This window comes from Trypanosoma theileri (assembly GCF_002087225.1).
Source record: "Trypanosoma theileri isolate Edinburgh chromosome Unknown TM35_Tth_43_V1, whole genome shotgun sequence".
NCBI lineage: Eukaryota > Euglenozoa > Kinetoplastea > Trypanosomatida > Trypanosomatidae > Trypanosoma > Trypanosoma theileri.
In genome coordinates, this window is record NW_021639885.1 from 163291 (window position 1) to 174831 (window position 11541).

General features: G+C 41.2%; 4 protein-coding genes across 4 annotated transcripts; all 4 read right to left on the minus strand.

Annotated features, from left to right (window-relative positions):
- Positions 1 to 202: 202 nt before the first annotated feature.
- Positions 203 to 1870, minus strand: TM35_000431640 (fumarate hydratase; the record flags this gene model as incomplete). The annotated part of the gene is made up of 1 exon (XM_029030063.1): positions 203 to 1870. The coding sequence occupies one exon, from the start codon at positions 1868 to 1870 to the stop codon at positions 203 to 205; it is 1668 nt and encodes a 555-aa protein (XP_028878662.1).
- A 502-nt stretch (positions 1871 to 2372) lies between these two features.
- On the minus strand, positions 2373 to 3662 carry TM35_000431650 (uncharacterized protein; the record flags this gene model as incomplete). The annotated part of the gene is made up of 1 exon (XM_029030064.1): positions 2373 to 3662. The coding sequence occupies one exon, from the start codon at positions 3660 to 3662 to the stop codon at positions 2373 to 2375; it is 1290 nt and encodes a 429-aa protein (XP_028878663.1).
- A 727-nt stretch (positions 3663 to 4389) lies between these two features.
- Positions 4390 to 5331, minus strand: TM35_000431660 (uncharacterized protein; the record flags this gene model as incomplete). The annotated part of the gene is made up of 1 exon (XM_029030065.1): positions 4390 to 5331. One exon carries the CDS (start codon positions 5329 to 5331, stop codon positions 4390 to 4392), a length of 942 nt encoding a protein of 313 aa, XP_028878664.1.
- A 403-nt stretch (positions 5332 to 5734) lies between these two features.
- On the minus strand, positions 5735 to 10966 carry TM35_000431670 (putative zinc finger protein; the record flags this gene model as incomplete). Its single annotated transcript, XM_029030066.1, has 1 exon — positions 5735 to 10966. One exon carries the CDS (start codon positions 10964 to 10966, stop codon positions 5735 to 5737), a length of 5232 nt encoding a protein of 1743 aa, XP_028878665.1.
- Positions 10967 to 11541: the final 575 nt, after the last annotated feature.

Here is an 11541-nt window from a genome sequence, read left to right on the forward strand (position 1 = left end):
GAATAAGAGAAAACATGTTCTCCTTTGAAATGTCAATATTTGTATCTTCCTTTCTCAATTTGTTATTTCCCTCTCTCTCTCTCTCTTTCTTATTTCATTTCCTCATCTCTCCTTTCGTTGTCTTTTGATAATGATTTTTTTTTTTTTTTTTGGGAGGGCGACAACGACGAAGAAGACGGCGACGACGACGAGGCGCTGATATTTATTTTAGTTGCTGAAAAAAGTCATTTCCCTTGTCGTCGACGACGATAAACGCTGGGAAGTTCTCCACCTCAATCTTCCACACTGCTTCCATTCCGAGTTCTGCCATGTCGAGCACCTCCACCTTGCGGATGGACTCCGTTGCGAGCACGGCTGCTGGTCCACCGATGCTACCGAGATAAAATCCGCCGTGTTTGCGACAGGCCTCTGTCACCTGCCGGCTGCGATTTCCCTTCGCGAGCATCACAAATGAGCCGCCGTGCGACTGGAAGAGATCGACGAAGGGGTCCATGCGGCCGGCGGTGGTGGGGCCGAAGGCGCCGGAGGGGAGGCCCTCGGGGCACTTGGCGGGCCCGGCGTAATAGACCGGGTGGTCCCGCATGTACGCCGGCAGCGGCTTGCCCGCCTCGAGCATCTCCCGCATGCGGGCGTGGGCAATATCGCGAGCGACGATGATCGTCCCGGTGAGACTCAGTCGTGTCTTCACGGGGTATTTAGACAACTCCGCACGAATAGCGTCCATCGGCATGTTAAGATTAATCTCCACCGGTGGCACCCGCAGAAGTTGGTCCTCCGTCACCTCCGGGAGGTACTTGGCGGGGTCCGTCTCGAGCTGCTCCAACCAAATACCATCCTTGTTTATCTTCGCAAGCACCTGACGATCCGCACTGCAACTTACACCAATACCAATAGGACAACTGGCTCCATGACGAGGTAGACGAATCACACGGGCATCATGGGCAAAATATTTACCACCAAATTGGGCACCCATTCCAATATCACGACAAATATCCATTACCACTTTTTCCATTTCAACATCACGATAGGCATAACCTTTAGATTCATCTGGTTTAGTCGGTAAAGAATCATAGTACTTACAAGAGGCATATTTAACCATTTTCATAGTTAATTCTGCACTTGTTCCTCCCACAACAACAGCAATATGATATGGGGGGCATGCCGCTGTTCCAATGGTAGCAATCTTTTCTTGAAGAAATTTTCGAATAGATTTTGGATTAAGAACAGATTTTGTTTCTTGAAATAGGTATGCTTTATTTGCTGAACCACCACCCTTAGCGACAAACATAAATTCATATTCTTGTCCTTTTGTAGCGTAGAGGTCAATCTGTGCCGGTAAGTTACATCCTGTATTTTTCTCATCATACATAGAAAGTGGAACATTTTGACTGTATCGAAGGTTAGTTGTAGTAAATACCTTGTAAACACCACGACTTAACGCCTCAGAATCATCACCATTTGTGAAAACTTGTTCACCTTTATAACCAGCAACAATTGCTGTGCCAGTATCTTGACATCCAGGAAGGACTCGACCTGCAGCAATGTTCGCATTCTTTAAGAGTTGTAAAGCAACAAAACGATCATTATCGCTGGCTTCAGGATCATCAAATATATTACGCAAACATTGCAGGTGTGAGGGACGTAAAAGGTGCTCAACATCACCAATAGCTTCTGCGGCAAGCAATGACAAACCCTCCACATCTACCTTAAGAATTTCTGGAATTCCAGCACCAGGATTAACAACAGAAACATAGTCTTTTGTGAGTAGTCGAAACGGGGTATCATTGTGGGAAGCATGTGGAATCAATGGGACATACTTAAATGGAGGCGGAGCTTTCTTAGAACAGAATGCCAAAGAGCGACGCAGCATGATAAGATATTGAAGTAAGTTTTATTTTTGTGTTTTTTTTCTTTCTTTTTTTTTAAAAAAATGGGGTAAGTAAATTAAGGCAGAAACAGTAATAAGTTCTTTTGCTAATGGGAGTACTAAGAATCGTTCTGTGAGAAATAGTAAGGAAAAACAAAGAGTACGCGGTGGTGAGAAAGAAAAAGAAAAAAAAAGAGAGAAAGAAGAAGGGAAAAAAAAATGTAAGAAATTATCAATGACTAACTTCACACAATGACAAAAAGAAAGAAAAAGAAATATATCTTTTTTTAACTTAACTAAATATTCTACTTCATTGCTCTTCTTCTTCTTCTTGTTGTTGTTTTCTTTATCTGAATGGTTATGTTGGTCATAAACCTTTTGAACTGAAATCTTGTTTACATCTTCATAATTATCACACCCTCATATCTAACTTGCTGAGTAAGAAATGCCAAAAACTTCTTGGAGTTCAAGATTAAAGAAATAATACCATCAATGTGGTATCACATCAGTTATCACAACGAAGATATGAATATTCTTCCTCTAATTCTGTCCCACGAACTAGTATAGTGCAACCATTTCCCTTTTCTCTCTCTATTAAGGTTTGAAGTGCTGCCCAAGAGGCTTTTGTCAGAGGATTATCAGATAAATCAAGGAATTTTAACCGTAGACATCCATCCACAGTGAGAGCACAGATATGGTATACATCATTATCATGTACGTTATTCCCAGAGAGATCGAGTTCACGCAGTGAAGAACTCTGTTTTACCGCCTCAGCGATAATTCTTACACCTTCGCTGTCTAAATGGCATCTTCCCATTCCAAGTACGGTCAGTTTCTTAGCATATGGAATACCAACAGACATTCGCGCAGCACCATCTACTTCAATAAAGTTATCTTGTACATACAACCGTTCCAAGTTTGGACACTCTGTGAGAACACTACAAAGCACCCTACCAGCTCCACGAAAGAGACGACCAGATGCTACATTTAATACACGTAGCGCATGAGAAGAGTGAATACCAGCATGTAGAAGGGCATTTAATCCATCTTCAGAGAGAGAACATCTTGCAAGGTATATTTCCTCTATTGAAGAGGCACAGCGAGAAAAGGCACGATAGAGACCACGGTGATGATGTGGATCAATGTGATTTCCACTAATATCAAGTGTTTTAAGAGAATTTGGGAATGATAGGGTCCCTTCTTCTACAGATATTGTAAAAGCTGGAATTACATCATTGTCTGCAAGAAATAATTCTTGTAGAGAATCTGCCTGTGAAACACCTTCTGCAATTGACTGCGCTGCAAGATCATCCATATGACACCGTCGCAACTGCAACACTTTGAGATGTGTACGTTGTTTAATCATCACATGTCGAATCAGAGAACACTCTTCATAGTGAAGATGTACATCACACAAGGAAAGATGCTCTAACGTATCCCATGGTGTTTTCCACAACGCACGCAATAGGCTCTTAAGACCGACTGGACTAAATTGTGTAGATGCAATCTCTACAGTACGTAATGTGACGGCTAGTGGGATCACTTTTTCTGCAACGTAATGTGCCGTATTATCATCATAATCACTTCCCATCATACGTAGAGTATGTGCCTGTGCAATATCCGTCTCCGAAAGTTTGGCGTTCAGCAATGCGTTACCTGTAATAACTCCACTCTCCACATATGACTCCTCCACTGGTGAAGGACACACCGTGGCATTATCATCATTATAATCATTATAATCATTATGATTTTCATGTACAATAGAGCCATTACTTAAAGAAGCTGTTTCCCACATAACTAAAAGATAAAATATCAGAAGGATATATCTAATTAAAATATATATATAGATAGGTATATATATATAGCTATTAAACTACAATTCCATAAAGAAAAATATCAAACAAAAGAGGGAGAAAAACAAAAAGAAAACATTTTAGGAGACCGAATAAGGAAATAAGAAGAAATAAATATAAAAACACAGTCCTCAGTAGAATTTTTTTTTTTTATGTAATATAATCAACAAAAAAAAATTTGACCTGGTATAGTGGTAGTACTAAAAAAAAAAAAAAACATGAACGTTAGAGAAAACAAAAAAATAACAAACAAAAATAACACGTAAAAAAAAAAACAATAATAATAATAAAAAAAAACTGGAATCAGTTTCTATAATTCACAGCGCACACTATCAGTTGTTCTCTATGGATGAACTCTACACAAACACCAATAACAACAAAACAAAAACGTAAAGTAAGAACTATTTCAAATATTATTGAAAAAACAAGTTTATTTGAAACTTTCCACCATCTACACAACTGTAATCTTTTTATTTTTCCTACGGATACACGCCTCTGTCTTCCTTTTTGCTTCTTTTTTTCTTTCTTTCTTGGCGCTCTTTTTTCTTTTTGTTTGTTTTTCGTTTTGCCCAGATTTCTTCAGTCTATTATCTTTCTATCATTATTACTATTATTAGCACTTCTCTCTCTCTCTCTCTCTCTCTCTCTCTCTCTCTCTCTTTCTGTGGGTTAAATCTTCATGATGGCGAGTTTGTTGTTCATGGAGTTATCACCAAAGGCGACGGAGAAGTCACGGTAAGAGACTGTGAGTTCACCGAGCCGTTCCTCATCCACGCTGCCGCCCATCAACGCGGTGAGCTCGTCCTTATCCCATATCAGTTCTGCCAGCTGCATGAGTGTGATGTTAATGCCCGTGAGGGACTGCAACTGCTCCCAGCAACTACCAAGCGACAACGTATGTGTTGGCGGCGGGTCCTCCAAATGCCACTCGCGCAGTGGAGTGGGAGGATTATAATGTGTATTATTATTATTATTATTATTATTATTATTATTATTATTATTATTATTATTATTACAATTCCCGCTTCCCACGCGATGACGCGCGAGATTAACGTAAAACCCAGTTACTCCACCACGTCTATGCTGTGCGTGATCTCGCACTGCCTGGCAAAACCGTTCCTGATTGCTATAATCAAGAGTACGGGATGGAGGTCTGGAGACAGGAAGCCTATTAAGTGTATTGAAATTACTATTATCTTTGTAGGCGAGTATATCACGCATGGAGGAAGAATTACTGCGGGCGGTGCAGCGCACACCACCGCGTGGGGTTGGCATGTTGCTCGGGTTCTTGTAAGCGTCTGTGATCCCAACAACTTGAATATTCTGTACTTTTCCTGAAGCGTGAGGAACTTGATGAATACCACGCGGTGTTTCCGGGCGTTGTACTGGTTTAACGCGGCGCAGATGTGGATACCCAAATTCACGGGTTTCCTGCGACTCATCACTGTGATGTTCTTGACGTTTGGGGAATGGAGCAGCAGCAGGCGCGGGTGGCTCTGCAGAAAAGATGTTTAATGTTCCTGCATGCAAACGACGGGCACGATCGACGGTTGCACGTCTAGATGAGATCAGCGGCTGCTCGCGTGGCAGCGGGTGGATGACAGGTTGCATCTAATCAATAGAAGAAAAAATTAAAAAAAAAACTGTCCCTTTAGTTTCTTTATGTTGTACCCCAAAAAGAAATGAAAGAAATAAAAGAAATAAATAAAACAATCATATGTATATATAACATGTGAAGACAAAACAAAAAAAAAGAAATATATATAAACATCTTGAAACAGGAAAAAAAAGATAAGAAAATCCTTCTCAGAACCATGTAAAACAGTTTTAGGAGTACCTAACATCAATAGAGAGATTCATAGTAAAGCAAGAGAAGAGAAAGAGGACATATTACGAAACACAATCTCATGGAGATTATTACATCAACATAAATGAAATAAAAATTTGCGAAACGACAAGGAGAACACCAGAAATAATATTATATATATATATATATATATATATATATATTATCCTAGTTCCCTACCCATGGTGAACGACAGAGTGGGCATACGGTTTGTCCGCTGTTTGCCCACCATGCGTATAAACAATCGGAGTGCAGGGCAGAGTTGCGGCAGACGGCGCATCGCATATCCGGCAGCCGGTGGCTCACCGCAGAGACAACCGCAAAACAAATTGGACACGGCTCGTGGCCAGCAAAGTGTGCATCCATGTTGCGACCAAAGAGAGTGACACACTCCCACACATTGGCAGAACCGCCAAAAAGGAGAACTGTCATTTTAAGCATCCACGCCCGCCACCGTTCCGTCGATACACCGCAGTCACGACCACTTTCAAATGTAACTGTTGGTAGTCGCAGGGGAAATGCAGATGGGAATGTAATCTTTACAGTTACACTGGCATCCTCCATGGTATATTTTAAGGTGATAAGGTGTTTTGCAAGACTCACGGAAACCGTGTAATTTTCATTCACATCAAATGTAGTCTCTCCTGATGGACTCTTACCAAGTACTGTGAGAAGACTCTCTTGAATAAGGAATGGTGATACATGCTCTTCCACAAAGGTAAAGAAAGAATCCTGTAATTTTCGTTCAATAGTTTCAAGCCAATTCTTAACAACGGATAACGTATTACCCTGCAATAAAAGTGCAAAAACAGCTGCAGCTCCCTTCGCTAATTCTTTCATTGGATTAGACGCATTAGGACGTGTTAAAGCAGCCGTCTCAAATCCAAGATTTTCACCAGAAAGTTTCACAGATGTACAGAGATATGTACCATCCAGTCGTTTATTTCCAGGTACTGCAGAAGTCAGTAAAAGTGAACAGAGAAGATCAAGAAGATGAAATATTTCTTCACGTTGTTCTCTTGTCATACTATCATGAATAGGACCACTGAGTGTAATACACCACGCAAGTAAATGAGGGAATAATGCTAATTTCTGTTTATTGGTTTTTGCAATAATAGCCGTATTTCGCATAAACACATTAACTTTTACTGGAGATCTTACACAAAATTCATTACGTAAATTTTTTAATGTACGTTTGGATGTAATTTGACGCATTATAGGAAGTAGAACAAAACTTGAACGCATAAGTGTTAAATTTGATAATAACGTCACTGCTCGAATAGCACTCGTAACATTATCCATTCCAATATTTTCAAGTCTTGCGATAGATGTGACACAAAGCCATTGATAGGCGAAATTCATCACACTTGCCACTTTAGTCACACTCACCTCAGAGGCACGCAATACAGAAACATCTGATGTCACTAACTCACTAAGGCAATTAGATGTGAAGGCGACGAGTTTCGTCACAAGCGGCACTTCCTCTTCCTTCGTTTGGCGCAGTGATACCACACACTCTGCCACCGCATCAAATAAAACGAGATGCACAGAACTGCGCAGTACATCATCTATGCGACCATGCAAATTAACTCCACGACGTGCACATACAGCAGAGACAACAACACGACGAAGATCCCTTGATGAGATGGGAACATCATTAGCGGCTTGTGTGACTAATCGTCCATTTGGTGGCATGTGACGTAATCTATAGCACCGTGCTAACATGTGTGTGATATCGTGTACAAGCTCTGTATATGCAGCGGCATCATTAATACGACTGGAGATAAACTCTGAAAGGAGTTCCAACGCGTCTAGTGGTCGCTGCGAACGTGCGTAAGTGATGACTTGATGCACAGTGCTAGCGACCACAACAGGTGCATTATTGAGATGACGATGAAGAGTCATTGTGAGTAGTGCCTGACGTAAATCAAGTGTAGGTAACATACACATAGCCTCCTGCAGTGCCGCTCCTGCACGAGCCCCTACAGTAGAGAGAATAGAAGCTCCAATTACATCGGCTGCCTCATCAAGAGAAGCAAAGAAGGCACGATACGCTGCTACAGCTGCAGGATGCATAGGTGCCGACTTTTTGTTATTATTATTATTATTATTATTATTATTATTATTCTTTTCATTGTGGAAGAAAAGCGCATCCACAATCCACTCTGTGATTACACTTGCAATGCACCGCGCATTCTCCACAAGAGCATCATTCGCATGTGTTAACACATCACGAATAACGCCAGCAAGTGTACAAATAAGAAGATGCGGCTCTGCATCTCCTGCTAAAAGTGATAGAATTTCTTTCTCTGAGTTAAGACGAAGTAATGCACGTGGTAGTAACTTTGTCATTAGTAGTTTTCGTATAGGATCCGCCATCGTCTCTTGTACACGTGCAGCTCTCAACAATGGAAGTGTCACCGTCACCGCATCACATGTTTCAATTGGAACCGAAACGCCAAGTAAATGTACGAGTTGTGCCGTTCGTACACATCGCAGCAGAGATAATTCCATCATCTCCAATGAACAATATCTATCCAGCATGGCAAACGGCACATCCTCTGCAGATGTTTTACTCTCTCGTAGCCGCACTTCATTCTCAGACCACAATTCCGCACTACACGCAATACCTTGCAGTAAATTACTGGAGGCAAATGGCAACAAACGTGTGAGTTGTCCACACGCTGCGAGAGCAGAGGATGGATCTCGCATAACTTCATCAAAGAGCTCCAACGATGCCGTATCGCGACGCTCCACACTCACCTCATGTGAATCCAACCATTCCTCTATGTGTTCAATCATCAGATTGAATTGACTAACACCAAGCGAATGTGTTTTCCGCGACATTGCAAGCAGCAGCGGATCTCCCGTTTCCTGTAGAGCAACACGGAGTGCCTTAATGGACATGTACTGTTCTGCATGTAATTGTGGAGAAACAGCAGCCACTATACGAAACAATATTGGTAGTTCAAAGTCATCACTGCTGAAGTTGAGTAGAATAGCCAAACGTGCATCTTTTCGAAGAAGATCAGACCACGTAATGAGTCGCTCTAATACCAATGCACCCTCATTTGCATCTTCATCTTCCTCATCTTCTTCTTCTTCATCTTCTTCTTCTTCTTCACTTTCAGATTCACTCTTGTTCTTGTCCTTCTCTTCTGACTCATCTTCTTCATCTTCTTCTGCAGAGTTATCATTTGATTCATCACTACTTTTATTGCTGTTGGTTGATTTGGCGCCATCACGTGATACGTGTTCTTCTTCAGTCTCAGCAACAATAAGACGTAATGTTTTCTGGAGTGATAACTGCACGGCATGCCGAAGTCGTTCCTTCTCTGTTGGCGGAATCTCCCGTTGCTGACTTTCAAACGCATTGACGCAACACTCTAGAGTACGAAAATCAGAATCCTCACATGCTTGCAGGAATACAGACATTAATCGTTCAGGGTCTTTCATATCATGTTTCCGAATACTCCCTTGTACCCACTCTAGTTCATCATCCATGTTACTAACCAACCTTTGCACTTCATCACGAATTTCAACATTATTCCACTCCAACACAAGCGATAGAAGTTCTTCAAAACATGCTACATTAGAATCTTCTCGAATTTCATTTTCATTTTTCACTCCTTCTTTTTCTTCTTTTCCCTTTACCTCTTTCTTCATAGTACTGAAAGAAATGGCCTCAATTAAACCTCTTGCAACTATAAATTGAGTGGTCTTAGAGGGAATAAAATAGGTACCATTGTTAGCTTTATTATTACTGAGAGAAATACGTAGAAACTGCAGAAGAGGTTTCCAAAGCTTACCAAGTGTATATTTTTCAATTAATTGTTCTACCTCCGTTGATACACTAGGCATAGAAGCAATAGATCCCATAACTCCTGCTTGAATCATGTTAAAACTTTCTTTAACAGCGGCACTCTGTTGAGATGAATGCTGAGAAAAGAAAGCATCAGGATCTTCACACAAAGTGCGCACACATTCGCTAAAGTACTCTTGATGACGAGCAACACGTGTCATACTTTGTGCTACCACCGATATGGTGATCTGCAGGTAACGTGACTGTTGCGCTGGTGTATTTATAGTAGTAGACAACGTTGTGATAATTTGACGAAATAATCTTACACACTTCATTTCACCTTCCTTTTCTTTTTCTCCTCCTTCTTGTTTTTGTTGTTCTTGTTCATGACGGGCTGTGCGCACACAGAGGAGTTCCCACAGCCGCATCACGGCGGAGAGCACCAATCCCCACTCCTGTACACCTGCATTCACAAGATGACTCAACTTTTGCACAAGGGCGTCACTAAACTCAGCAGCAGCGTTAGCGCAGCGTGGGTCACGAGTAATAGGTACAAGGAGTGGAACAAGGGAAGGATAAATTACTTCAGCCACGGCTGGATCATCGCAACGCATGAAACTATCAATAATACTAGAGAGAAATCCATCATGAAAGTACCCAATAGTAGTCTGAGCGTTATCTCCACACCATAGCAAGAGAAGTTCCCATGTACGTCTTATCACAACAACATCAACATCCTTCATAGCATCATAAAGGGCTGTTGAGATACAACGGTGTATTTGAGGGGTAAGAAGTCCAGAATCAACAATATCTCGTAATAATGATAACGATGAGGAACGTACGACTGGTGTTTTTGCTACCAAATTACCTTTTACATTACCCTCATGTAAAGGCATAATAGGAAGCAACGATTGTTTCTCTACAAAAGTAATAATTTTTTCTCGTGCCGCAACTGGTTGCCGCATCATATACCCTAATGCACACACATAAGAATAAATGGCATTAGATCGTTTATCCAAGTTATCATCTTGTAAAGGTTTTCCACGACTTTCTTCAATTACCTCCTTATACGCGTCAATGAGACCATCCACAATGACATCTGCGTATTTTTGCAGAATCTCAGGGCTAAATGCGGCATTAAATGCATCACGAGCATCTTTTCGCACGGAAGTTTCCATATCATTCATGCGTGCCACCCACACAACAGCGAGTGACGGCAATCGCTGCAGCAACTCCCGCCGCAGCTCCTCCCCTCGCTGCACAACACCGTGAAGAAGTGTAAACACACCGGCACGCACAGCGGCGTTGGGGTGTTCGGCGTGGCGAATGACGGCCTCCACAATGACTGGGAGATATGAGAGAAGTTCCCACTCCGGCACAACAGCGACCTGCCGGTTTAACTCCGTCAAGGCCTTCAGCACTGTGGTCTCGTGGCTCTTCTGCAGTAGTTTGAGATTCACTTCAATCATGGCAGCATCATCGGCGCCACTCTGCGCAGGCAAAGCAATTCCACCCAAGAAACTCTGCAGACTTTCGGGTGCCCCGCGAGCCGCGACAAACGACTGCGCAGCGCGACCTTTTGCTGGACGAGGGGGCATCTACAAATAATAACAAATAGTAACAGAGCCCTCCCTCCTTTTTTATTTATTTCTCTTTTCTCTTTTTTTTTCTTTTTTTGTTTTACTTCTTCTCTATATTTTCCTTCTCTCCTTCCGTCCCTTCTCACCTGTTTCTTACATTTGACAAATACATACATGCATACAGAGAAAGAAAAAAAAAAGGAAACGCAAAATAAAGAGAAGGTCAGCACAAGTTATAAAGATCATTTTCAATAATAATAATAAAAAAAGAATGGACGACGAGAAAAGCCAATGGTGTGAACTGTGAATATATAAAAGAACGAGTAAATAATAGAAAATACAGAAAAGGAGAAATAAATGAACTTAAAAAAGACAACATATAAAAGAAAAAAATAATAAATAAATAAATATATCCACAAGAACTATAATTTATACCATTTAACGGGGAATATAAACATATCCGTTAAGATAAAAGAAAATTTATAATCTATCTTTTCTATTCTGTACCCAGTTTGTGAAAATAGTAATAACTGAGTTGTGTGTGAAATGCGATAGGACGATGGGGGAAAGAAAAAAGAGCACAAAAAAAAAAA